The sequence below is a fragment of the Harpegnathos saltator genome, unplaced genomic scaffold (assembly GCF_003227715.2).
Source record: "Harpegnathos saltator strain DR-91 unplaced genomic scaffold, Hsal_v8.6 scaffold61, whole genome shotgun sequence".
Lineage (NCBI taxonomy): Eukaryota > Metazoa > Arthropoda > Insecta > Hymenoptera > Formicidae > Harpegnathos > Harpegnathos saltator.
Genome location: NW_020230438.1, coordinates 755,152 through 783,078, shown reverse-complemented (window position 1 = coordinate 783,078; position 27,927 = coordinate 755,152). Strand labels below are relative to the sequence as shown.

The 27,927-nt window shown below is 42.1% G+C and overlaps 3 protein-coding genes across 8 annotated transcripts; 2 read left to right on the top strand and 1 right to left on the bottom strand.

The window, feature by feature from the left end:
• The first annotated feature begins 669 nt into the window (after positions 1-669).
• LOC105182642 (centriolin) lies at positions 670-6,728 on the top strand. The gene is made up of 18 exons (XM_019841148.2): positions 670-684; positions 813-934; positions 1,002-1,291; positions 1,483-1,565; positions 1,658-1,765; positions 1,932-2,101; positions 2,314-2,490; positions 2,990-3,327; positions 3,503-3,702; positions 3,821-4,039; positions 4,161-4,226; positions 4,313-4,538; positions 4,625-4,773; positions 4,881-4,982; positions 5,118-5,327; positions 5,403-5,585; positions 5,659-5,808; positions 5,905-6,728. The coding sequence occupies exons 3-18, from the start codon at positions 1,006-1,008 to the stop codon at positions 6,109-6,111; spliced, it is 2,874 nt and encodes a 957-aa protein (XP_019696707.1). The 5' UTR covers positions 670-684; positions 813-934; positions 1,002-1,005; the 3' UTR covers positions 6,112-6,728.
• On the bottom strand, positions 6,122-12,882 carry LOC105182641 (MATH and LRR domain-containing protein PFE0570w). The gene is made up of 6 exons (XM_011140232.3): positions 12,701-12,882; positions 10,870-11,248; positions 8,388-10,696; positions 7,504-8,298; positions 7,197-7,417; positions 6,122-6,989 (listed from the first exon to the last, which is right to left on the bottom strand). Exons 2-6 carry the CDS (start codon positions 11,237-11,239, stop codon positions 6,857-6,859), a joined length of 3,828 nt encoding a protein of 1,275 aa, XP_011138534.2. The 5' UTR covers positions 11,240-11,248; positions 12,701-12,882; the 3' UTR covers positions 6,122-6,856.
• On the top strand, positions 11,237-16,323 carry Urm1 (Ubiquitin-related modifier 1). 6 transcript variants are annotated; one of them, XM_025304436.1, is made up of 6 exons: positions 11,237-11,519; positions 12,280-12,557; positions 12,648-12,712; positions 12,800-12,881; positions 14,131-14,179; positions 16,126-16,323. In XM_025304436.1, exons 2-6 carry the CDS (start codon positions 12,511-12,513, stop codon positions 16,192-16,194), a joined length of 312 nt encoding a protein of 103 aa, XP_025160221.1. In that variant the 5' UTR covers positions 11,237-11,519; positions 12,280-12,510; the 3' UTR covers positions 16,195-16,323. The 6 variants fall into 6 exon arrangements, with proteins under 6 accessions (XP_025160221.1, XP_011138531.1, XP_011138532.1 ...); XM_011140229.3 differs by having other exon boundaries at positions 12,182-12,557; XM_011140230.3 differs by having other exon boundaries at positions 11,375-11,528; positions 12,182-12,557.
• Positions 16,324-27,927: the final 11,604 nt, after the last annotated feature.

The following is a 27,927-nucleotide window of genomic DNA, read 5'->3' as shown; positions in this document are numbered from 1 at the left end:
AAAATATGAAGGTAAAATTTGCACTTAACATTACTAAATAGAATATTTACGTGTTCCATTTTTTCATAGAAATTTCCGTTGCAGTCATTTTTCAAAAGTCATAAGTACAGGAAATCTACTTTATTTTACTGGAACATAAATATTACGTTATGATATGTATAATACTAGTAGTCTTATTAATAGAGGAATGTCGTAAAGTATAAAAAATAAATGGATAAAAAAGTACTTCAAGATTTGGTCCTATTGTAGAAACGGCGACCGTGTGTAAGAAATTATTCCCTTTTACAAAGGCATTCCCATACGCATGAACGTTTACCAATCAAGATAAAAAGTATTCACGATTCAAAAGGAGGTTCGAGACGAAAGTGTCCTAAGCTTCAACAAAACAATGGACAATTCGGCAGTGTCTCACGCTTGAAGAAAGACTCATTTGACTCACTAGAATCTCTCTTTGACATAAAGAAACCTTTAAATTTGCTGGATGTGTATCAACTAGCATTCGATTATTGTTTAGATCAATCAGTTAAAGGGAAATCATTCATTACACTTGATGCACTTGATAATGTTAAATCGGAATCACTTGATGCACCCGATAACGTAAAATCAGAACCACTTGTGGAAACGCTATTTCTACAACCTCTCTTACCACGGGCGAATTTCGAGACGCATATCACTGAGTCGATAGTATGTTATTATATAATAAATCATTACTAAGACACTACTTAGGATCTATTGGATACTAATGTAATTAGTAGTTCACATAAAGGCGACATATTTTTCATGTTTCTCATCATCTTGTGTAAATTTCACAGTACTTTCAAGAGGATATTAAAGATGAATTAAAACCAAACGAAGAATTATACATTGAAGCATCAGACTCTGTGAAGGGATTACAACAGAACAACTTGATTTATAACAAAGAAAATTACACAGAGTAATAATCTATTCTAGTCACTTCTGCGCTTATTAATTTTTGATGTAAACAGATAATATATTTGTAGAAATATGACTGAAAATGAGGGTGACGTGCCAGAAAAACAGGAGGAGGAGGAGGAGGAGGAGGAAAAGGTGACAAAAGCGGAAGAAGAAGAAGAACCAATAATTGAGGATGTTACTGAGACGACCGAAAACCTTCCAGAGGATAAAATTATGGACGAAAAAAAAGACGAGGGAGAAGAGGAACGCGAAGGTAGAGATGTTATCATAGAAAAAGTCATCACTGACGAAGATGAAGATAAGATCGAAGAAAAGAAATTCCCAATTTCTTTCTTCCCACCTGATATCGCAGAAGGTAGGCATTCGTGATATTTTAGGATTCTGTGGTATGTGTATGAATATCAGAATTGGCGTCTCATCCCTCGGGGGCTTGTTTAACATCATCGAAAATATTAGATGACATACACGTCTATGGAAAAACATTGTCGATAAAATAATTATTGACGGCTCTAATGAATTCTTTAACTGATGTGGGCTTGATTGTAGAGTTGAAAGTATTGAATGAGAAATGTATTACACTAAACATTGAAATTCAACAAATACGTGACGAAATTGAAGATTTATCAGAGGTAATGTTCCATCGTTCTTCATATATATTTCAGTATTATTATTAATGTATAATTTCTAATTATGTTTTTTTATATAACATATATAAATATAGAAACATGACTTAACAGAAGAGGAAACACAGTTAATTAAAATGAAACAAGAGGCTCTCCTATTGAAATTAGGCGAACTCGAGCGGCTGACGGAGCAATCTCGATTAACGGTAGCTTTAATAAACACATTCTCGGTACAAAATATAGATTACAAATTATTTAACACATAATTGCGTATTTGCGTTAAGTCGACGTATGTAACTAAGCGATAATGTTCGTTAATGAAATAAGAAATAGCAAAATTATGAAGAAAAAAACACGATAAGTATATTACAGATGTTAAAAAATCTAGAGATACCTTATGATGATTCGTTAGAACCCGATAAAATACGTGTTATGGAGGAAATTGAAAAAATACCTGAAGAAGAGGAAAGAGATGTAGAAACGCTCAAGATTCAAGAGAAAGATCGCTTTGAACTGCCACGAATAAAGTATCCTGAAGATAAGTAAGTCATATTTCAACCATAAAAATTCTGTCAATATATTTTAACACGCATTCTATATCGTAATCATCGCCGAGTCATCATATGTTGTCTTTTTTAATAATGAAAAAATTTTATCTTGCGTTGCAACACATGTTATCAGCGTGTACACAACATCGATGATTCACGCACGAAATACAACATATCTTGGCTATATGCTTTTATCGTGAAATCAGGCTGCCGAGAGTAATCGTTTGCGGCCCCTCGGAAGATAAGTTTCCAAAAATTGTAATAGCGGACAGCGAACGGAAAGGAAGAGGAAAATGTTTCGAACGTTTAACCGGCCAGTTGACAGAGTCATTAACGATGCAAGAGAAACTTGTTAAAGAAAATGCTCAGCTGGAAGGTGGAAAGTACGCTCGTTTCTCGCACGCTGTAAAATTTAAAAAATATATTAGAAAATGAACAGGCTTAATTGAAAATCTGCATCAATACGAAAGAAAATCTCTCAATTTAAAATAGTTATCTATCTTTAATTGGGAAAGCAAAATACCTGTTTTGTTGGACCTTTTTCGGCGCACTCGGTATAAAAGAATCTCCTGACTCGATAGTTATTTATATAGCGAATAGTAGAAGGGCGAATAAATACTTGAAAGTTATATGGTTTCCTCGGCGACGATATCACGATGTTTTTAGCCGAAGCGTGTTAGTCGTACGTTAATTATGTACGATTCGGTCTCGTGACGTGTCAGCGATTTAAATATACGCGTTATCAATTACTTTGCTTCTGAGAAAAGATTTTATAACACGGTTCGGTCGACACCCGTTTGGTATATCTCGTTTGATCGGATTTTAGGGTAAAACGGACGAGTGATTGGCGTTATAAGCTAAGTCGTACTATTCTGCAAACAGGTACAAACTAGAAGAAGCTTTACTGGAAAAGGACGCAGCCATCGATGGTTTAGAAAGGAAAGTATGTGGCCTGCAAGCGGAAATGCGTATGATCGTCAAAGAGAATAAGGAATTAAACAGTCGATTGGCCACTTTGAGTCAGCTAATGACCACTCCTACTTGCGGTTATAGCATCAGTCCAGGTGTTAACCAAACATCCCAATTAACATCACCATCAATACCAACGCATTCATATGCCAGCGCGCTGCCTCGCGACGACACGTCCTGTCAATGCAAATGCTGTTCCCGTCAGCCACAGTTCGCTGACACTTTGTCATCGACTGCAGGAACCGCATGCTGTACGAAACTGTCTAATTTTACTCAATCTGACGAGATATGTCGACAAATATGTCGTAAAATATGCTATGAAAAATAGCACGATAGAACTTGGAACGTCTTATACTTACTGAGAGATACGATACGCCGTTCGTGCGCCGAATTTTCACATTGACGAAGTAACGTGTCCATTCGCAGTTTCGCCAAGACTTACTGGGGGTGGATCGGTAACAGAGGCGCCTTATCTCGAAGATAATTCCGCCAAGAACATTCCGCCAAACACCGAGATGTGCACGCGAGGTGTTATCCCTGGTGTGAAAACATCGCTTCCTCAAGGAACATGTCCCGCAGAATTGGAGGATCAACTCATGACTTACGACACCAGTGCCAAACAGCTAGTGAGTCTTGAGAACTGCAAATCGTTTTGATATACCTCTATATTCTACAAGGCAGTAAGAAGCGATCGGACGAGTCGTGCACGACAGTATACGACGCTATCTTGTTTCATCTCTTCAGAAACAACAATTAGGCAGTATGGAGTGTGAGATACGCAACATGCAGGTGGAATTAGCGAACGTGCAACGGGAGCGGCAGCAATTGGAGCAACAACGTAAATTACTCAAATGCACAGGACCTTGCGCACCGTGTATCTGTCCTCCTCCGGTTTCGACGTGCGTGACACCCTCGGCGTTGAGATCTATTTCGCCGAAAGGGCCCGAAAGGGCTGCACCGACGGTATCTCCCACCAAAGTACAAGATTTCTCACCTTTTTCTTGTTTTTTTTTTCGAGCGGAAGATTTAAGGCTGACTAATATCTTCTTTACAACATATTTCTTTTTACAATATTTTTGAACAGGTGCAGATGACTGCGCCGCAAGCTATACCTCCGAAATGCACTGGTTCTTGCACAAGTGCACCTATGGTAACTTAAAGAAAATTGCACGATTGTAACTTAAAGAAAATTCAGAACGCGTTAGGTAATCATATCTGTATGTCCTGTGACCAAAGGGCACCAGCACTCAGCAGCAATTCCGCGATCTTCGCGAACAATACGCTCGACTGCAGGAAGATTATAAAAACAAGTTGTGCGAGGTATCGTGCATGAGAATTGACGCGGAGAAAATGAAGCAGGATCTGCGCGATGCGAAGGAGGAGAAAGAACGAATAGAGATCAAGATGATAGACGCTCAAGAACGACTGAAACTCATAGAGGAGGAAAGGGGAAACTTCGAGGGTAGATTTCTGCAAAGGACCGATCAAAAAGTGGCGCATGTCGCCTTTCGACTTAACATGTTGATGTAAATTATTTTGCGAACACAGGCCATAAGGAGCAACTCGTCGAGCAGGAACAGGCTTTAATGGTGGCGAAACAGCGAATGAGAGAAACGCAAGATGAACTAGAGGAACTTCGTTCTACCACTCAGGATCTATCGGCTCAATTGGAGGATTATCGCAATAAATATCTGCAGGTCGGTCGCTGTCTTTTGTGGCTTTTATTGGGACTAAATTGCGCTTGATTCATTTATTTATCTGTGTATGTAGACAATTATAAAATTGAGAAATTTATACAATTCAGGCCCAGCAACAAGTTGAAGAGCAACGAAGGCAGATGGATCTTATGGAAATGGATAACGCGCGGATGAACGAGAACGTCACTTTGGAAATCGGTCGTGTTAAAGTACACAGAATATTATTTATTATTTTCGTCGAGTTATTAAAGTTCTAATATTCTTAGGGGATCGATACATATATAAATTCTTGCACAATCACATTCGTACTACACACGTATATATAACGTTGACACAACACTCAGAATCAATTCCAAGAAAAATTAGCCGAGCTTGCGCCATTGCCCGACATCCTGAAACAGTCGCAAACAAAGTTGCAAGAGACACAGCAAATGCGCCTGATCGCCGAACGCAATTGCGAGGATCTGTCGCGGGAATTGCAGGGATACAAGGACAAACTTCAGATTCAACAAAATGAAATGGAAGTGTTGCACGCTCAGTATCAGACACTTTTGGTTGTAACTCACTACTTTGGCGGATACTTGGTTAGTTCGGTGGAATATTATTATGACGAGTCGTTTCACACATAGGGCGAAAGGGGACAAGGGACCGGTCGATTCGAAGAGATAGAGAAGAAGTGCGGTGAACTGCGAAACGAAAATGAAAGAATGAAGAACACGCTGACACGACTGGAAGAGCAAAAGGCGCAACTTCAAAAGCGCATGGACGAGAAGATGCACGAAAATACGCAACTGTTGTCGCAGCTGGAACAAGTCGGTTTCGGTCACGGGTAAAAGGGATTTCTTCGCGAGAATATACTCTGACACATCTTGCTTTTCTTCCAAGGTAAGAGAGGAGTCTGCGCGACAAGTAGCGAGAACGAAAGACCGATGCGAAAATTTGCGATGGTCGATGCAACGTCAGATCGCTGAAATGGAGAGAGAATTGGCACAATGTAGAGCAACAGCGCGGGCTGCACAGCGAGATAGAGACGAAGTAACTTTTAAAGAGTTTGAAATAAATTAATTTGCCTGTTCTTAATAGAAAGGGGACGTATCAACTGTGTATGTTTTCCGTTAACGTCTAACGCAGATCAGACAAAAGATGCAGAGTCAAATAAATAACTTGAACGAGGCCTTCGAACAAGCACAAGGGCGCATAAGATCTCTGCAAGGCCATGTGAACTATCTCAAGACCTCTTACAGTAACATTCTTATTGGCCAAGGAGAGACACCGACTAGTGTCCCAACGGGAGATGCTCCAGGCTTGGGATATGATTCTTGCGACTGCAATTATTAAACGGTTCATGTGATTTTCAACATAATATTATATTTTAATTCAACATAACGAATTTTACGATAATAAATTGCCACGTATTACCGCATATATTCTGGTTGCGCACATTTTTATTTCATACGATACTGACTACTGACACAATTTGACAAAGTCATTTTGTAAAAATAACTTACATACTCTGTCGTTTCTTTTATAAACATATATAAACTATAAATGATATTTTTTAAATCAGAAAAGGAACTTATAAAGCCAATATATAGCCGTTATTTATTAATTTTAATACATTAACACGTTCACACGCTATCAGCGTTACACATATGCGTGACTGATCACAGTCTATGTCACATATATGACAGCGATCATTTTCTTACATCCGCAATCATTTTTCACGACTATTTTTTTTTTATATAAACAAATTGTCTGTTTTATACAATTGCATAAGAAGAAATACAGGATGAATTGTGAAACGGATTTCCCAAATGAATCGTGATTACGAACGTGCTAATCTCAACCAAAAACCGGCATATACGACTATTGGATATGCGTATATCTGTTGCAAACATTTGCGTTTTATTAGATGTATATTTTATTTAATAAATCGACTATATGTATGTTTCTTATATGCAAATAAGTTTGAGAATCTGATATATGATAGTAACGTAAGAGTCGACCAAAAAAGAAATTAAAACAAGAATATGATATATGTACATATGCGATATAGATATAGTTAACATCCAGATGAATTCCGTTAATTCGTGTCCACCGTGTGAAGCATATTGAGCATATTAAGAATAGCATCCGAACGCGATCGCACTTTCTCCATTTCCACTCGGAATTCTTCCAGTTGAGATTCAATTCGCTGTGCGTAAGCATGACAACATCTGCGAGAGAAAATTAAACAATCTTGATTTTGAACCTGGCATAACTTCAAATATGATTATTAATTTTTATAAAAGTGTGAAAATTCTCGATGATATGTTACCACTGTACTATATTGACACTTGTAACAGTGTGTGCATATATTTAGTCAATTTTCGGACACTGTGTGCAAATTGAAAAGAATACTCGAAAAACGTTTAAAAACACACCTTCCAGCAGACTGTCCTTGATTCGAACATGAAGGTTCTGCAGATGCACACGGCGAAATTTTGATTTGGGGAGAACAATTCGTTGAATAAGGTCCCTCCTTCTTATGCGAGCAGCTTTTGCTAGTACTAGGTGCATTAGGATTATAACAATCTCCGCATCCTCGTAAAAAGTCCATTAAAATATTTCGCACTCTTTTACCGTTTAACTTACGTCGTCGTGTCTGAGGGAAACAAACAAAATTAATAATTACAATTATAAGCATGAATTCTTATAAAAAATATTAGTCAATTTTCTTGCGACGCTCACCTCTGGAGTCTCATTGAATTGTTTATGCATTATTAATGGTTCTTCCTCATTTATGTTGGAAGAATGATAATTACACGATTCATTACATTCTTGATCTGTATTCATTTTTAATTGCTCGCATGAGGAAGTTTCCATCGATGTATTACAACGTTTATGATCCTCTAAACAATGCTCCCTCGGTTCATGTAGCGAGTGATGACATGGCGTATGGTAGCCGCATGTAAGCTCATTGTCCTCTGTGACGGTGGGGTTAACATTTTCATTTAAATGTTTGTTAGGCGTTGGAACGTTTGAAAAACTTTGCCGATGTTCCTTATTAACGCCACATTTATCTTTGCTACAGTTACAACTATCCTCGAACTTTTGTTTTTCCTTGTGTATAAGACAATTACATTTTTGCTCTAGGTTTTGTAGGTGAGTACAGCAGGAATGTGATTTTTCTTCGGGATGTATTCGTTTATACTTCAGCCATTCTTTACGATGTTTCGAGGAATCACAGTCTTCAGAAATGGAAACGCATACATTTGGACTACATGCACTATCCGTATGTGCTTTACTCATTGAACAGTGTGGTTTAGGCGTATGATTAAATGACATTGAATGCGGACACGAAATATTAGATGTAGCTGAACTCAAGTCCAATTTAGCTGGTATTTTTGATTTTTTACTTGACGAACACACTATATTGCTGCCGTTGAATCGTGTCTTTTGCCAGCAGTAACACTTTTTATCATTTTTTACTTTAGTAAATGTTTCTATGTCGTTGTCATTCTCATTTACGGATTCGTCATTGACCTAAAATATATAATTTAAATTAAATGTTATAATTCTAAGAAGATATCTTATATTGCAAGTATTACAATACATTTATAAAAAGAACTTACTTCTTTACCCCAAATATTGATAGTCCCATTTATTTCAGACATTCTTACTTCTACATTACCGAGTAAGAATGGACCGCATTCTCGCGTGCGTGCTTTATCATTAACAATCTTGTCTTTTGCGGGCAGCTCCGCTTGGATCAGAAAGCTACGTTCAGCACTGTTTTCATTCTCATGATATACAAAGCACTTTACATTGTCTTCTGGATCATCAGTATTTTCGGTTTTATTTTCTAGAGATGTTGCAGTTCCTAATTGACTTGTGTTAATATTACATGAATTCTCTTGTGACTCTGATCTCTCATTTACCAAATCATATGCATACTTAAATTGATGCTCGGAATTAGGAGTTTCATTTAACTGTAATTCTGCATCTTGGGAAACTTTAAGATTTTGTAAAAAGTTTGGTGGTCCTAAAACATCTGCAATTTTCCTCTTTTTGGGACTAGAAGGTCGACTTTGACAGCTACCATCATTATTTTGCAAATCCATTACTGTACTTTCATTTAGTCTTTTTTTCGTATTTTGTACCAAAGGACTTTCTAGTTTTGCTTTCCCTTGTGTAATATTTGAAAGAGTTTGTAAAATTCGAGATGAAGTTATAAATGCATGAGATAACGTACGTGTATTTTTTCTTGGCGTACCATCAGTCAGTATTATACTATCGTCAGAATGTAACGTTTTAATTGCCTCTGGTGGTTTCATTGATACTGATAAATTACATGCACTATCAGTCCACTGCTCAATAGAGCTTAATGTTGAAACGCTACTACCTGATACTTTATTGTTATGCTGCTTTATATTTATAGACTGTGCTTGATCACGATCTTCATTAGTCGCTTTGGCTAACAAAGTTCTATCTTCCATCTCAATCATCAAATCCGTTTGGATGCAAGCAACTTTCTGTGCCGGAGATTTATTTCCCTTTTCATATTTTGCTAGAGATTTCCTTAACTCTTCCAGCTCCTGTTTCATTTTTAGATTCTCTGCAAGCTGTTTTTGATATGTGTCACGTAAGGTGTTGTATTGCATAGTTTTCTGATTTAACTGATCTTTCAATGCGTTGACTTCTGAAGGATCCGAAGTTGTTTTACTAAATGCTTCCTTTGCTTTATCAAAAGTTACTTTCTCATCATTACTTTTTCCTTCATTTTCCATTATATTAATGTGCTTAATATCCTCGATTCTTATGGGATACATTGTATCATTGTCATCTACCTTCGATACATCCATTGGTTCTGCATCATTGTATGTTACAGATACAGTAAGCTCTTGTTCAATGACTGCTGCATTTTGGTTTAAATCGGTTTTCTGACTAGATTTCGAAGAACCACGCATATATTCTTCATAACTTAAAGTACGTAAATTGGAAAATACTGGTGATATTCCTTGATGACCATTTTGAATAAAAGATGGTTGTATGGTAACACCGAATTGCCGTGTTTCTCCTTCAGTAAAATCAACTTCGGTTATCCCATTTTGTTTCTTATCGTCAGAGCTTACATTATCTTTTTTATCTTGCGTTAATTCAAAAGGTGCACTTATTTGGATTTCAACCTGTGCACCTATATCTTCTTCTTGTACCGATTTTAAGTTGTTCTTTTTATTATCTTGACCGTTTAATATTATTGGCGCAATGTTGCAAGTTATTTTACCCTTCTCGCAAGCTTCCGCAATTTCTAACTCCTTGATTGTTTTTTCAGCATAACTTTTTATTGTTCTATTGGTTACTGTAGGCTTTGTCTCTTCCATATCATTGTTTTTATCATCATCCGCATCATTGCTTTTATGATCAGTATTATTTTTATCATGAATTGCATCTTCACGCTCTTTTGTGTGCTTTTCCACAGAGCGTCTATTTTGTTCTTTTATATCTTGTATATAAAGCTTGACTTTGCTTTGCACATGGTGATATTTTTCTGGCACTAGTTGCTTTCTACGTGATTGTGAAATATGAGACATCACTATGTTTTCTGGAATGTTCAAATAATTACCTTTCATCAGAGCTATTTGTTTCCTCTTTATAACATCATTATACATATTATTCCTGTAGATGTTTAAATCTTGAAGAGAAGAACTTTTTTCTTTGTCACGTCTTCTTAATCTCTTGTTCAAAACTACATCAGCAGATACTCTGTCATAATATTCGTCATCTATTTCCTCATCATTATGCATTCGTCTAGGATTTTCATCATCATCATCATCATCATCATCATCATCGTCGTCGTCATCTTCCTCATCCAATATATTATGCTTTATATTAATTGGATGATTTGGATCCGAATCATTGTCAAGCTCCAAGTTTTCCATATCTAGAGTACGAAAGAAACAATTATTTTATTAACATGTACATTTAAAATATATATTTATACATATTGATATAAATGATATAAATATTTTTTAGTTTTCTACTTGACAATATGTACGAGAAAAAACTGTTTTAATTTAGTCATCATCATATATATGCGTCCTTTCGTCAACTTACCATCACTATCCCCATATTCATCTTCGTCATCCTCATCATTGTAGGGATGCTGATCAGTTTCCTCTCCAGATGATAATACGTATATGCTGCTCGCCTCTTGATCATCGCTGTGATCAGGGCTCGGGCTACGTTCCTCCTCCATGGGCATATTTTCCGGCTGTTTCGCGTTCGCAACTTCCGACGAGTCGTCGCGTCTGGAAACACTGGACACGCTAATGTACGTCGGCATTTCCTCATCCTCCAGCAGCGCCGTGTCTGTTTGATCCATCATTAATTTCGTTTCGCTCTTGGACGAATCGTTGGGCACATCCTCCGTCGCCTTTGTTTCCGCCTCGGTGTCGTCAGGCGAATGCTCGCTGTTCTCCGACATCGTGGAAAGCTACGAGCGGGGCGAGAAAACGTCCGACTATTATCGGGAGCGTCGGGGGGGGGGGGGGAGACAAACGTCGAGTGTTGCTAAAGCACTGTGACAATCTCTATTCCAGGTAGTATATCCCGAGCGTTCGCCGGTCCAGCGAATGTACGTGCAGCGTGTTGAAAAACACTTTCTCATCAGCCGCCATTACGGTGGTGTGGTGTCCGCAGCGAGGCCTTTCGTACGACATTACCGTGCGCGAGCCAGCATTTCGTCTTTCACTTTACACCGTCTCGTAAGCAATGTTCGTTCTTTCTCGATAACGCGAATCAATATCCAAACGACCGACCGCGCGTCCGTCCCTCCGAGCTCTTTCAACACCAATCGTTCCAATCGTCGAGAGATTAATGACCTGCGCTTCGCAGCAGGAGCGTACGCACAACGCAGAGCTGCCGAGCGCGGCAGCTTTGTCTTTATCGTTCGTGAGATTATCCAGGTCGGTTTATATATCGGTAATCGGATATATTAGATCATGCGAAGCGTTATTTTCATAATATCGCGACTCAATATGTGAGATATTTTATCTCTCACTGCGCCGTGCGCAGTGCAAATACATCGTCGCGAACGCCAAGGTTACCGTTACTTGCGCGCATGTGCTTTCGCGGTGCAGTCACAGAAAACCGCATACACATACGCCGGCTGGCTCTTTGGTTTTGTTTTATTTGCAACAATCGATCCCGTATTAGCATGTACAATCGAAAATTCGTATTGCGCGTTTTCTCTCTCTCTCTCTCTCTCTTTCTCTCTCTTTTCTTTCACGTTGCCGATCAGCAAATGCGCGTTATCGCCTGTTTGAACGAAATCGTACAGCGCATGAGGCATTTGCACGTGTGAGCGAATTAATTAATCACATTTGAGGTATTTGATCAATTCATTTCTCTGTACGTTATTTTCCAGGATTATTGACGCGTCATGATTGATTGCGTCGAAATCGATGACCCAGCAGGCGGCAACAATTTTTTTCACAAGATCGACCGTCGCTGTTTGCTTTCTAGTGGTCATCGACTTTCAGCACGTTGGAAGAGAGGACTAAATAAACATAACCTAAACCTAAACGGAGGAGAACACCTTGCGAGAACTTCGGGTTACTAGCGGCGGCACAACTAGCGCTGTTCTTTCGAGAACGCGCAACACCATTATTGTTGGCAACTGGAAACGCGGTGGCAACTGGTACGCGCGGCAATCCGATTATAATTTCGAAAGCGTCATTCGATTTCGTGGCAACGATGGCCACGACGATCGCTAGCGGACTTCCTCTGACCATCGAGTTCGGGTAAGGTCGAAAAGCAAAACGCGCGACCGGATAATATACGGTCGGGTCTGGAGAGCAGCGTGATAAATCACCGCCGTCGAATGTTCGCAGGGGTGGGGCGGAATTATTATTCAGCAAGAAGAAGAAACACGAGGTGGACTTACCTGGCGACGACTGTAAGTATGCCGCTTGTTAAGTCAAGATTGCACGATACGATCAATGTTACACGCCTCCGTCGTCAATTCGCCATGCGAACGCCGCAGGGACCTTGGGACGACTGCTGTTCTGGTTGCGAGATAACCTCCTCACCGAGCGGCCGGAGCTCTTTATGCAGGGTGATACGGTGTAAGTGTTCTCTCACGGTTGTCCCCGCGTACGCTCGACCCGGTCGAACGCACGTAATCGCGTGATCTTCGACGATCGAGCGGAAAACTCTGAAATTCGCGATGATGCACAAGCACCGCTACACGCGTGGAAGTCGTCTTCTCCGACTTGCTTCTGAGAAAAATACCATAAATTAAGATGGCGTACACACTGCGTTCACTGCGTGCATCTTCGGTAGTAAGACTACAGATGTCGCCACCGTGCATTAAATGAGACGCATCGCGCAACGTCGCGTCGGGAGTCGGAGAGCGCCGCGTCGTTTGTCACTGAATTTTAAGTAGAAGGGCCTTAATGAATAAAATGGAGTAAAATTGTACGTAGAGCGATTTTTCTATATTTTCTCTCAGATCTTTATGTATATATGTTAATAGAAATACTGCAGGCCGAAGTGACGGTACATATGATTTTACGGGTATATTTGATACCAGGAACCAGGATATATGAATGTAAAATGGCCGCCCTGTATACGTAGTTTGCTGGCGGCGATATAGATGTCAGCAATCTGGCGTTATTGGCGTGTATTAATTAGAATCACTAGATTAATGAAGCAACGTCGTGTTCGCGTTTGCCATTTTTACGAACCTTTCAACCGTCATTAGCATGAGCTGAGCTGAAAGAAGCGTTCGTATAATCGTGTAACTGGAAACTTCTCGAGAACGTTTGTCGAACAATCGACACGATGAAATGGACAACGATAGGGAAAGAGAAATCATGTTAGAAAATACAGGTTAGTTGCAGATTTCGACATTGTGCATTGAAAGTTTCAAAGTGTGTATATTTTTTTGGTATAAGACAAGGAAAGAGAGACAGAGAGAGAGAGAGAGAGAGAGAGAGAGAGAGAGAGAGAGAGAGAGAGAGAGAGAGAGAGAGAGAGAGAGAGAGAGAGACTTACGACGAGAGAAAGCAAACATCTCGCGTGAAGGTGGTTACGAGAGTCGCATTGTGTCGATCGATCGTTTCGTGAATTTAGCGTTCTAGCCAATCAACGGTAGATATCACTCGCGAAGTTTCGTTCGTCGTTCGCCATTGCGAGTATTTTGCGTCAAAAGTCGCGACGTCATTTCGTTCCTTCCGCGTTTCGCGTTCGTTTCGTTAACTTTCTCTAATTGAGGGGGAGCGTGCTAATGCGGGATCCGTAAGTTTTTAATACGCAACTCGCCTGCTGCGGCGAATTGTAACTCGATTTAAGAAGTTTGTCTTGTTTATTTAGGAGGCCGGGTATTCTGGTTCTAGTAAACGACGCCGACTGGGAATTGCTGGTGAGTGTTGCGATATGCATACCCTCTATTTTATCTTGTTTTGCTTCCCCGTTTGGGTAATACGGGCATCTCCCGAGTATTTCCATAAAAAATTAGATTATTCCATAAGAAAATTTGCTTGGCCGTCGTAAGTTTCAAGATTCTCTATTGAAAGCCTCACATATTATACATGTGTACTAAGAAATTTGCTTAGCTGAAATTTAGAACATTCTTTAGAATGTATGTCGCTTAGCGACTGTTTATTTTAACATCTCTTTGCACACGCTTGTGTTCTTTGTGCTACAATCGCATTTACACTTGATTTTTCAATTCGGAGTTTCTAAGTTCCTCTCGAAATACGACTTTTGTCTTAAAAATATTCCGGAATTATGAAGGCTTTATTCGACGGAGACCTCTTAAATACAGATTTAAATGTTCAGCGAGAAGGGCAGGCGGATTTAAATTCGAAAAGGATTGAATAGGCTGCTTAACTTTGCAATTCTTAAGTCGTCACATTGATGTGAGAAGTTAATGCGCCATGTTCTCTGCGAACGAATCCTTTGCAGACGAGTTCCATATATTTCCCTAGATTTTTCTCGAATTATTAAAAACTTATTAGAGATACTAACTATCTAACTGTCCAGACTTGAGTATCCGACCAAGGTGAGACGCGGAAGAAATTAAACGCGATTTTTCATTCGTCCGTGAAGAAAATTGATTCGGAGAGAGCAAAAAAATTATTGAAAGGAGCGGTATCACGAAAATTACTAAATATCGCGAGCCCGCAGAACTGAAAAATCTCGATTGCGATTCGCGCGTGCCGAAAATTTCCCGATCGGCGATTTAAAATATTAATTCCCGAGGCGCGCGTGGCACAGGCGGGCGATGCGTGCGGTATATCTTTACCCGCGCGCTGCCTCTTCTTCGGCCCCTCGCGTAGGTGACGCGCGCGGCTGTTCCTGGCGTCTGACAAACGCCCGTGACCGGTTTTTACAAACGGCATAATCGGCCCGTCTTCTACCACCATCGTCGCCGCCGCCGCTGCCGCCGCTTACGCGGCGGTAGGGTGCGGGATAACGGAGCGATTCCGGACGCTGAAAGGGCGCAAATGACCTCGGTTTGCCACACCCACGGAGAGAATTATCATTTTAAATTTGTAAATGTACACGCCGCGGCTATTAGGAGGAGACGCGGTCTTCTCGGGGTAGCGCTTGAGCGGGAAGACGCTGGAACGCCAGGGTGCGTCGGGACGTTGGGCGGGGAGAAAGATGATGGCTCTGGCCATTATTATGATAATACCGGCGCTCCGCGAAGCCTCTCCGCAAGCTTCGCCTTTTGCGTTTCCGTGCCTTTTCGCTTGGCCCTCTTCTTCTTATATACATATATATATATACACATACACACATGTATATATATGTATATATGTATGTATATATGTACATATGTACATATGTACATATATATATATATATATGTGTGTGTGTGTCATCCGCCTTCCCTTTCGCTGCTTCTTGCTACTCGCATCTTTTTCTCCCTGCAACATAGCCGCGCTTTCACGAGCATTCTCGCTGGAGCTTCCCCGTACGCTGAAGTTTTCGTCCGTTGCATGTCGATGTAATGGATACGCTTGCTTTCGATAGTAGAAGATGTTGAAAGGCATGAGCGTTCGGGACGTGCGAAATTGAGGATGAGGTTTCCATAAAGTCGAAGTCGGTCTTCGCTCGGTAACACGCTGCGCGTGTGCATAAGGTTGTGCGAATGGATGCCGTTCGACCAAATTTTTATCGAGTATAGGTTGCCTTACAAGTGTGCGAGGAGTTCGTAGCGCAGCGTTTGTTGTTGAATGAACATTTCTTTGCACAGGCTCTTTAGTCTGTTCTCGCGTGTTCTCATGACGAGTACTTAACTATAATGTTCCGCATCATCATGTGCTTCATTAATCTGAAATATAAAAAATATAATTTTAGGGCGAAGGCGATTATAAGCTGTGTCCGCGAGACAGAGTGCTCTTCATTTCGACCTTGCATGGAGGATAGACGTGTCTTCGACGTTGAAAACTGACGAGAGCGAGTGGTATTCAGCCGAGAATACATCGCGGATTTTCTCCGACTGGTACTGAAAGCTTTATATATATTTATGAGACAATAAAGTACTTCTTTACGAGACATGCGTTTGTGATCAGTTTTAAGTAATGTTTAGATATATTAAGTTTCAGAAAGGAAAACGACCGCTTAGTTTCGATATAATGATAAATGTTAAATTTAACTTGATTCACTATTGAATTCTGATTCACTATTGAATAATACACATTCAATTATTTTGAAGTTTGCTTTTCAACGCTATTTCATTACGTTAATTCTCGTAAATTGTCATGGTTTATGAGCGACAAGTGATCACAATAGCATATATGTGATAAATTGAAATTTTTACATCGCACCATTTAATGGTCGTATATAATTGGATTTTATTTTCGGACACGTGTGAATTGCATATTTCTCTCGTTGGCCTCGCGCTTTTATTTTCAAAAAAGTATAACGAGACAGCGTCGAATATTCGAGCATCGCTTTTATTAGAGTTACTCGCGATGAAATCCGATGCATGTAATAAAAGATGGAAACTGTCCAAGTGAGAGAGAAACTTGTTTCCGACGAACTAGGAAACTTTGAGAAACGAAGAAAGAGAATTATTCTTTTTTTTTTTCTTTTCACACCAAAACCACATATCCTTTCTCTCGTTCCTAGCTGTGAGTATGACTTAACAATATCGTGCATATATATTACATTGCCAACTTAAATAGCTTTACTTACATTGCGTCATAATTACACAACTATGCGAGATAACGCGCGTTCTTTTCTCGATGAGAAACAAGAGAAATAGTTTTTGATGACAAGTGGAGAAATTACCACCGATAGTGCAAAGTTGTCAAATTATGCAGTATGTCCGAAAATGTGTTATTTCTGAGAATACCAAGCAGATATAAAATTGATTCCCTGAACTCCTCAATTTTATTACACGATGTATATTTTTGTTATTATAATATTGCGTTCACATTCGCGCTCACGGCCGGACGACGAACAAATAACCGCGTAAACACATGAAATTATCAAGGCAGTTGAATTCTATTATTTACAATCCGCTGTACAAAATCCCGCAATCGTCCGCTCTCCAAAATGTCAGACATTTGGTTTGCTCGGTCTGGAACTCAACCGTCACTTCTCGTTTACTCGTCATTACGGAGAACGTGCACTTCGTCTATCCGGGGGATATTAATTGATATCGATCCCGTGCGAAAGCGCGAGCGTAACAATAATTTATTCTCTCGCGTTCCTCGATATATATTTATTTATGTGTGGGATTGTTTTATAGTTTAGAATTTAAATTTATAACTACACGCATAAAATTTTTTTGTTTCACTTATTGCACATCTACAAATATAAAGCTTGGTATTCTTTGGATTTAATGTTCGCTAGGAAAAACGATTTGATCAGATCACCGTATTGAACTCTGATAGAGCTTACAAGTGATATCAATATTCTATGTGCAAAGTTCTACGGCACGATATATATTTGCTAAAGTTTCGTTTTCAGTTTAATGCAAGTAAGTATTACTCATTCATAAATATTTTTTTTTCGTTGAACGACGATGGTAAGTGATTTGTGACTGAAGCGAGCGAGTCGCATTTATGCTGGTCGCGCGATCGAAGTTGCGCTTCGTTAGCGCATCGAGTTTGTAGTTAGGGGCGCGTCTATGAAATAGATTTCGCGACACACCGGAACCAATCAGTCGCTAGCGGATCGATGGGACACCACTATACCGTATAATAATCTAGCGATACACAATGGCACCAATTAATCACGCGCATGAGCTGCGCGGAAAATCGGGGAAAAGATTCTACCGAGCGTCGATCATGAACGAGGAGTGTTAGCGGCTCTCTTCTCTCTCCTCTCTCTTCCTTCTCTGTTTCCTCCCTCTATTTCTCTCCTCCTCCTCCCCCCCTCTCTCTCTCTCTCTCTCTAGCTCGTATGTGCACTTTCCGATCCTTTTCACGCACGCACGTGCATGCGTGCGTGGTGCGTAACTTTGTGTGCGAGCATGCGAAACGCATCCGCCTATCAACGAGAGCCTGAGTGTGTCGCAATCGCTAATGGCCTGGCGGGGTTGGATGGTCCAGTGATTAATTGTGTCACCCATGATTACATTACGGACACTGCGAATCTACTATATTATATACGGTCATACGTGCGTGTTGCGCCGGGCGGATTACGCGTTATATGCGCTGTACGTATCCGTGCGTGTTTGCCGGACGCTCGAGGAAACGTGCTTGTAACAAGTCGGCCGCGACAGGAGAACGTGCCGGTGTAAATGTCCGGTCGGGTCCGCTAATCTGCGATTGCAAGTTGTACAGATGACGCGCATAAAGAAACGCTATCACCGCGCCCGATATCGCGAGCTTTTCCTATTTGCCCCGAGAATGCCGCGTCTCGTCGATATTCCGGCCGTTTGAGAGCATTCACACGCGTATTGTTCATCGAGAGGGAGAGAGAGAGAGAGAGAGAGAGAGAGAGGAGAGGAGGAGAGAGGAGAGGAGGAGGAGAGAGAGAGAGAGAGAGAGAGAGAGAGAGAGAGAGAGAGAGAGAGAGAGAGAGAGAGAGAGAGAGAGAGGCAGAGAGAGAGAGAGAGCCATATAATCCACGCGGATGCGATTTTATATTTTCGGAATGAGACATGAGACTCGTAAATAGCGTATGAAGTATCGAGGGGGTACTTACTTTCCGTTCGAGCGAAAAAGACGTCTCTCACAGGAGAATGTTTTCGAATTTTCAGCGATAGAAATTGAAGATTTCCGACCAATCTTCTCCGGGGGTGAATCAGACTCCGCACATGGGAGTGGAGGAATAGAGATAGCGAAAAATTAGGTTCCGTTACTTAGCGAGAACGTCGTCCTCCTCTTCTCGTTCCGGTCGTTTTAGTTTAATTTCCTAAAACTGCCCGCAATAGTATTTTCCATCTTTTCTCCCATACTGGCGTTTAAACGCTTTCGTGGGCCGAGGCTGGAGTCGGACACATGCCCCAAGACTCGACAGCGAATTAGACTCGGAGGCGAAGGTCTGGATACTCGCGAAGATGAAATCGGCTTGGTATCGCCGCATTATTAAAGTTTCGCGACGTCTCTAACAGTTGTTTCACTTTTAAACGTAGGTATAATTTCTGTTATCTCCAACTGGCGCGGTGTGCGCCGCGATGCCGCGAAATATAAAATAATAAAGGGCACGACGAACGGCGGGCGGGGAAGAACTTTGGCCATTACGTCGAAACAGTTTGGCGCTAACGCGTCTTCAACTTTTAACGGCTCCGCTTCGTATTTTGTATCCTTTTCCGCCCCATCGTTTTCTTGCAACTTAGGCAGCCAAATTTCCGCGCATCCATATCCGTGTCCGATCGCAGTTTCCGGCGCGATATATCGAAATCATCAGCCTCAGGCATTTAAACGAAAGCCAGCGTTCGCGAGTAATGTCGGGTGTCTCTTTTTTTCCCCGCGTCATTGGTAATTATGCGGTACTTAGTCGCATAATTACATTTAACCCGGAGCGTCCTCTCTCGCCCGCACCATATTTATTTCAGTTTACCGCCGCTACTCCGACCATTTGGCTACTAATCCTCTTAGTTGCCTCCTATCTGGCGCGCCGGTACAAGCCTTTTGTATTTCGATTTCTGTACATACACACCGCGATTAAGTTGTCCGACAAATGCTAACCAAGCGTATCTTTTACGCGCTAAAAGTCGCGAAATAAAATGAAAAGCTCGTCGGGCGACGGGCGATCTGTTTTCGCTTACTTTGCTACCTCACGTTGCAATTACAGAGTAGGATAATCGTATCACACACCCAAACGTTCTTCTTGTTTCGCGTTTCTGAAATTTGCGCTCTACATTTCGCGAAATTGTTCAACTCCATCCGCTTCTTTCTTTTCTTTTTCTTTTTATTTATTTTTTTTTCTTAATTCGACACATTCGACGGACGAACTGCGCCATATATCGCGACGAGATAACGCGTCTATTTTCAATTCTGCGCAAAAGCCTCTCTCTAAGCACTTCGTGCCGTGCATCGTGCATCACATCCCTCGCGAAACCATTGTCCGCGATTTTTGCGACGGGAGGAGTGACGGAACGCGCGAGGAGCGGCCACTTAAAAATTGCAAGCTCGCCGCCATCCGAACGCTAGTCATCCAATGGCACGTAGGGCCGTGCTTCTCTTCCGATCCGAAGCGAGGCGAAGAGGCGCACGCAGTAGGTAGGTAGGTATGTCTCTTGTACCTATCTACCTGAAAGGCCGAACCGGATTCATTTGTAGGGACGAACAATCTCGCACGGATAACACCTGCCGCTTGCGTTTGGCTGCGAGCCCAAAATCATTTCGCTAGGATCGAGTCCGGGATCGGCTGGGATCCCGACTATTTTCGTGATTTCTTGTTCTGCTCACCAACACACACACACGCGTGCGCACGCGCATACTCCTCAACGCTGCACCTCTATTCGTGCTTTTTTGCCTCTTTCCTCGCCCCTCCGTTTTTTTTTGTTTGCAAAAATGTCGACGAGACGTGGACCATCAGCATAAACCGAGCAGTTTTATGAGCCGTAGCGAGTAGACGCTATCACGTTACATTTTCTTCGAGCGACGTCCGCACTGTTCACCGCTCCGCGATTTCTGCCGCTGATCATCGCGCAGACTTTGCCCGCCGCGACCGACCGCGTTAAGAATTTCAACGATGGCCCTTTTTAACGGCGTCTTTTTTCCCGAGACACCTCTTTCTTATCCTCGAGCGGAGAGGAGGACGTAAGAATCTCTTCCTCCCTCACTGAGAAACGTTTACAAATGCCCTCTTTCCGTCCTTAATGAGCTTCGCAAGTGTTGTAGAGTAGCTCGATATAAGGGAAGACACGTATTTCTTTACGTATGCTTTCTCTGTGACGCTGAGGAGAATTAAGAATAAATAATCAAGACGAGATGGAGCGAAATTTTGAAAAAGAACGAAAAGCAGTTCTGGGGGGTGAGTAGTTGAATTAAATAATTATACAGGATGTCCGGGGTTTTCTGGAAACAAAAAATTGTGAAGATTAATCAGATTAAACTGAAGAGGAAAGTCAAGTACCATTTTACAAAAATTACAGCAGTTATTAAGTTATTAATGATTGAAAATGACCACATCTAAAGGCTCTTTTAACTGATAACTTGAAAATTTGCGTACTTATTTGCAAATTAATAAAGGACTCTTCTTCTCAGTTTGATCTGATTAATCTTTATAATTTTTCGTTTCCACAAGATCCCGGACACCCTGTATATATGTGTGTTCTTAATACCATAAATATATATTTTACACGATTTATATGATTTTGATCGGAATGGAATATTTTGTGTTTCGTCTTAAATATCAAGTAAATTTAATATCAAGTAAAAAGATTTCCTCTCTCTTATCTTCCGAGATGTTCAGCGTATTTGAAGAAGCGACGTCGATTATTAGTCGTCGTTAAAAACCCGCTGGAGAGATGACCTTTCGACAGCATAATATAAAAAATAAAAAAATAATAACGCGCGATAGCATCGATTTCCGGATGACGTTTTGTAGCGCTGAAAAAGGCGTGGTTACGAGTACAATATCTCGCGGAATCATTTGGCCGTTAGGTTTACGGGAGTCACTCGGTCGTAAAGAGGGATCTTGACACATAGCTCGTAAACCCGACTTAATTCGTCCTATAAAGGGAAACGCCTTCACGTTGGGACCGGTGACTGACCGATCGTTTTTCCTTTCTTTCCGCACTTTATAGCGTGTATATATATATATATGTATATATATATACGCTATATGTACGCTATATGTACGGATCGATCGTTAGACCTGCATTTTCCCGCTAAATTCCACTGATTCCGCATCAATATACCTCGAATTCAATTTCCAATCCTCCCACAGCGTGCAACATTTTTTTTTCCGCGACAGAAATATATCGTAACCATAATAAACTCCCTCGAGAGATTCATCGGGACATGTTCCCTTGTATTAACTTTCACGACACACAGAAATGAGAGTTATTTACTAAAAGAATATACGTATATCTCGTATTTTCGCCGTTAATTAATTCTCGTGTTACACTTTTACCGGCAATAATGAGCCAGGATAGCGTAAACGTACCAAGCTGCGCGACTCTAACGAACGCGGTCAACGACGTCTCGTTTAATGCATATGCACCCGGCCGCGTGTTCTTCTTGCTGCCCGTTTTGCAAGCACACACACACACACACACACACACGTATAATTTCATGCGGCAAGGTCTGTCGAAAGATCGGCGCAGTCGAGAACCTACCCGGGCGCACCTGTGCGCCGCGCTAGGTAGACGCTAGAAGAAAAGATAGGATAATGGAGAGGGGTTGGCGCGGCGCCGCGGGGCCGCGGGGCCGCGGGATGAGGCAGGAAGAGGAGGAGGAATTTTCTTCCCCGCCTAATATCTTCCGATCTCCCGTCGAATGCACAACCCTGGCAAATTGGAAGGAGCGTACCTCCTTCCTCCCGCGGCCACGACAGCCTGGAGTGTATGTTAAGGGTGAACGTAGGATAGAGAGGGAGAGAGGGAGGGAAAGGAAGGGGAGGGGGTGGTTGGCGGAGGGCCGGCGAATTGCACAATGCGCACGAGATTTCGTCCGGTCCATCGGGAGTCCCGTCGCGTCCCCATAGGCGGCTATTAGGACGCGGGGTTTTCGCGGAGGGATTTCCTCCGCAGGATGGCAGGATAGCGTCCAACGACGCGGACCCGACTGTCCCGAGGAGGGCGAGGCAAGCGGATAATTTGTCCAACGTTTCCCCGTACGTCCTCCCCCTGCCCCTCTTGCGCTTTCTTCCGCCCCTTCGTCGACATTCCGATGCCCAAGAGAAACGGAGGCTGCAGGGATGATAGGGACGAGAGCCTATTGCCGCTGACCCGAATCTCAACTAGGTGTCTATGTCTATTTTAGTTATCTGCCCGTACACAGCGGGACACATGACCCCGGCAACATGTTCGAGCGCGGACGGTAAATACACGAGTGATCGGACGTGTAAGTCGAGCGATGCTCGAATTTCAATTGATTTACTCGTTCTCACTCGTTCGGAGAGATACACGTGCATGTGCCGGGACTCGTCCGCGCCTCGTCTTCAAATTAGGGACGCAGAGGGAAGCGAAAGAAAAATAGTTTGCACAAATCTTGCAAAATCTACGATACAGGGGCTAAAGTTGGGGGAACCTCTCATGCGTACGTATGATTATAGGTGACGAGGTGGATACTGAGGGAGAAAAGGCGCGCAGCTTTTTCCATCGACGATATAAATCACCGTGCGCGTGCGTCATTTGTTTTGTTTAGCGACTGGACGATTAACGAAATGAAATCCCCGCGTCGACGAGCGGCGGCGACATGCACGGCCATCGGTACATTTACCTTTTACCGCATGCGCGTTTTAGTATGCTCTGTGAGCGATTGTGAACGACTGTCAGGGCGGGCGCACGCAAAATCCGGGATGCATTTAGACTATCAATTTTCACTGCCACTCGATACTTCCACTATCACGCAATTCTCTCGTGCTGCGGCGCGAGAAGCCCGCGAGCCAGCGATATCTTGCCAGTTTGGTACTATCACTGCGAGAGGCCAAAATTTCGTGCGCGCAGTATACTGAATAATACATTCGCTGACGGGGGGGGGGGAGGCTCATAGAAAAGAAGAGTCCTGAGCGGCTTTACATCGAATTCTTCGGAAATTGAGAATCCAAAATCAATCCGAAGAACAGATCGATCTGGTTTTACGCTAGACGTCGCGTCGCTCTCGCGGCGATTTCGCGTGGAAATTCATAAAACTGAGACGGGATTTCCGTGCCGTAAAAGTGCAATAACGAAACGTTGAATTCATAAGCTAGATAATACGCTCGCATCTAGCTGCGGATTAAATGCGGATTTACCGTTTTTATAGCTTCATTCGCTCGCAATTTCGTTTAGCGCATTTACCGCGCGATCAGTCCCGATTTTCATTGCTTATCTCGCGAGAACAACGCGCAGTGCACGCGCAGTCATAAAGGACTGAGAGTAGAGGAGGAAGGGGTGGTGCATTGTTGCAGTCGGGAAGTAAATAACGCAGTTCGAAAAAGTAATTAAGCGAAGAGCGTTAAATATTTTTATTTTCAATTAAATCTTGTTTTTCGCGATCGCGCGTTATATCGCGTTTCTCGCGATTTTAATTGCGTCGTTGTGAGTTTTTTCATTTCCTTTCACGTTCCAACAGTTCGTCTTATTTCAGGCGGAAAGTTCCGTTAAAGACAAAAGCGATTAAAACGCGGGACAAGGGAATCGACAGGGAAATTTCTTCGCCAAACGAGCGCTTTTTCAACGTGCACTAAGAATATCTGATCTCTTTGTTAGCATAATGACACATTATGATAACTCTACCGCTGGTGGAGTATGACTGTATCATAAATTACGACGAAGACAAATAAATCTTTCGCGACTCGATGCACTCGAGGAGGAATATTTTATTTAACAGCTGCATTCTGTTTGGCCGGAAAATTCCTCGATGCGATACCAGAGGGAAATAATTCCGTAAGGACGAACGCGAGAGGGACTTAAAACGACGGCGCGACCTGCAAGGGCGAGGGCGGGAGGGTGGGAAAAAGAAAATTGCGAGGCAGACTATCAAGGCGACTTCTTATTTCGGTAATTCCTCGGTAGTGCCTGGTTTCATATAACTGCAAGTCTCGGCACGGTGAATTTCGGTGCGGGGCTGCAGCGGCCATGCTGAGAGAGGGTGGTAAATGGTACTAAAGAGAGAACGCAATTTGTATGTACAGTAAGCCGCTGTAATTGCCAGACCACCTATCTACCACCGTAAATGCGTATCGAGTGCCCGAGACCCCTCCTCCGCCCCCCCCCCCCACGCCGTTACCGCCAATTTACATGTTATAATTTATAGATGAGAGATACGGCGCCACAGGAGAGAAGGCGGCGGCGGCGGCGGTCGCTTCTCCCACGAAGTTGGAACTTCGTAACGTGCTTCGTGGTGATAATTCTTTTTCGTCTCGATACTACTTTGCAGTCTGTCGTGCGCCGATATTAAAGTTTACATACGGTATTGCGGGAATTTTCTTTCTAACGATATTTAAAGGGAGAAACATCATGTAAATACACTACTCGATGATATCATCGCTCTCGCGCCTTATTACTTCGCAAGAGGGAGAGAGAGAGAGAGAGAGAGAGAGAGAGAGAGAAAAGGGAAGAAAGAGAGAGAGAAAACCGCCCGTACTATTTTCATTATTATCTGGCACAACTAATTAGCGAAGTAAAACTCTTCGAAAAACTCTTTCTTTTGTTTTTGCTTCTCTTTATCTCGCTTGCCTGGCGAAATTTCGGTATTCCGTGGCCGCGTCTTGAGGGATCTTTTCTTTCGACGTGAGAAGAGAGCATTGTATTTTTTTTATGTTCGTTGTGTTTTTTTCTCTGCCGCCAGGGGATTCTATTCTGAGAACATCGGCCCGTAAAAAGCACAGTAAAAGTAAGGGGATAGTTTATTATATACCGACGCGGGCGTTTTCACCTTACGCGACGAAAGCTCACTGATTAGCAGTGTTTTGGTTGCCCAGGAGGGTGCATTTTGTGATAAAATCTCAAATGTTTAAGAGATGACGAAGCGAATGAAGATATACGGGCGCGAAGGATTACCGCGCGGAAAGAGAAAGGAAGAGAGCGAACAGGAGTGGGACGAGGGAGAGAGAAAGAGATAAGGCGGGAGGAAGAAAGGGAGAGGAGATAGCTTTCACTGTGCGGTAACTAAGACGTACTTAGTCCTGGGGTTAAAAGGTGGAGAGTCATCGCGTGATTGTGAAACGTTATCCTACGCCGCATAATCCGGCTAGCGAAAAAGCGGTTCTGCCAAAGGTCTGCGCTTCCTTTTCTCATTGTAGGCACATTGACGGGGGATCAAGTCACCCTACGGTGATCTCCGATGACTTTTCATTAAGATATACTCACTTTCAATCTCGAGACATTGTACATTGTATTACATTTCCAAAGTAACAGGCCGAGTGTCTCTCGAAAACTAAATGAAATTTCGAGGTCCGTTTCTTAGACTGTATTGTTTCGAGGGGTACCCTCGATTTGCATGAAATGACCTTTATTTCACCTTGTCGCCTTCATCTAAAGTCAAATTCCTTTTGTCAAGACGTTTCTCTCGAAATAATACAATCCATGAGAAGTCATGTCTCGAAATTTTATTTAGTTTCGTTTTTGCGATATTCGAGCATGTTGCGTTTGACATTTGACATTCCGTACAAATATGCGAGAAGTAGAATCAATTCCTCGTTGAACTGAGTATTTTCGAGGACTAAATGATTGCAAGTTTCTTTTGAATGAGTCACTTGGTGACGTGTGTTTATCGTTACATTTAGGTCGTCCTCTTCTTCATTAGCGTCAGAACTCTTAGCTCGCTGTGGAACTAATAAAATGAGTCATGCGATACAACGCTATTAGTCTTAACGCGAGTCAAGGATAAAACTTGTCAAGCCAAGTGGAAATCTCGGAAACTCCTGAAACGAAAGCAAAGATAATTAACAAAATTGTTGAGTGCACTTTTACGCTACACCGTTTTAAAAACCTTGTTTCAAGCGTCTCTCCTTCTCGGAGCATTTTCGCTAGTAACAAACATCGAGCCGTTATCGGTAGGAAAAAGGAAAGATGAGAACGAAGGAGATGCAAGTGCAGGAGCATTGGAGGAGGCTGAAATAACTTGGTCCGTGTGTCAGTGATGTGTTAGTGAGCGGTACTCTGTTATTTACGATGGTAGACGAAATTGTCGAGCCCTGGCACGTGCTGCTAGGGCTTAACGCTTAACTGCATCCGCTCCGGCGGCTTCAATTTGACATCGTAGATCTCTATTGCTACTTTATTTATTTTCCGACGATATTTATTCGACGAGCAGTACAACGCTACGTCGTTTCGAATAATAGGGTGCAATACGGCCACTCACGAATGAAATTGCCCCGAGAGCGGAGACTCATCTTCGAGAGGAGCCAAGAAATGGTTCGCGCACCAATATGTCTTTAAAATTGAAGCGGCACTTCGCCGATAATGGACGCTCGTGCAAAAATACTTCCTGATCCCGTTGGCGCCCAAGTGTACATTTGTTGTACATTGCGTCTTTAATCTCTTTGTTTGTAGCGAGTTTTGCATCAAAAGAATGTATCGATATCATGCGCGTATGATGTCCATTTTTTTTAACATCTTCATTACCTCCGATTTGCGAGATAACGTCGTTTATCGCAGCATTAGCGCAGCTAACGATTTTAATATTTCATCTAGCAGGTTTTCATTGGAATATCTATTACACGGCAATGTGTTTATGTATTTATGTAAAGTGGCCAAAAAAAAAGAAGGATGGAAAACACAGGACCGCAGTATATTTACAGATTGCATCGAAAGATTCAGCGGTGTGGTACGATATGTGTGCGTGCGTGCGTGTATAATACGAAGATCAGGATAGAATTGTATAAAAAGCTTATCATATCCATTGAATCGTGCTTACATACTAGCCATATACTACGTCACGGAAATACCGAGAAATAAGAAGTCCGCGTATAAACGTGACTGAATGTGTACGCGCATACGTGTGAAAGAAAAAGAGGGAAAGAAAGAGAGGACTCGCTAAAAAGAGGCTTTATCCAGCTCCGGGAGAAATCGATCATTCCGCACGCGGCTGCAACACGATCGAG

Excerpts from the sequence above, each read along its gene's own strand:
- LOC105182642 (XM_019841148.2), top strand. The coding sequence starts at position 1,006 with ATGACTGAAAATGAGGGTGACGTGCCAGAAAAACAGGAGGAGGAGGAG. Across the intron at positions 1,766-1,931 it reads CGGAGCAATCTCGATTAACG|ATGTTAAAAAATCTAGAGAT; the intron begins GTAGCTTTAATA and ends AGTATATTACAG. Across the intron at positions 4,227-4,312 it reads CTTGCACAAGTGCACCTATG|GGCACCAGCACTCAGCAGCA; the intron begins GTAACTTAAAGA and ends CTGTGACCAAAG.
- Urm1 (XM_025304436.1), top strand. The coding sequence starts at position 12,511 with ATGGCCACGACGATCGCTAGCGGACTTCCTCTGACCATCGAGTTCGG. Across the intron at positions 12,713-12,799 it reads GGACTTACCTGGCGACGACT|GGACCTTGGGACGACTGCTG; the intron begins GTAAGTATGCCG and ends CGAACGCCGCAG. Across the intron at positions 14,180-16,125 it reads ACGCCGACTGGGAATTGCTG|GGCGAAGGCGATTATAAGCT; the intron begins GTGAGTGTTGCG and ends ATATAATTTTAG.
- LOC105182641 (XM_011140232.3), bottom strand. The coding sequence starts at position 11,239 with ATGTCGGAGAACAGCGAGCATTCGCCTGACGACACCGAGGCGGAAACA. Across the intron at positions 8,299-8,387 it reads TCAATATTTGGGGTAAAGAA|GTCAATGACGAATCCGTAAA; the intron begins GTAAGTTCTTTT and ends TATATATTTTAG. Across the intron at positions 6,990-7,196 it reads CAAGGACAGTCTGCTGGAAG|ATGTTGTCATGCTTACGCAC; the intron begins GTGTGTTTTTAA and ends TTTCTCTCGCAG.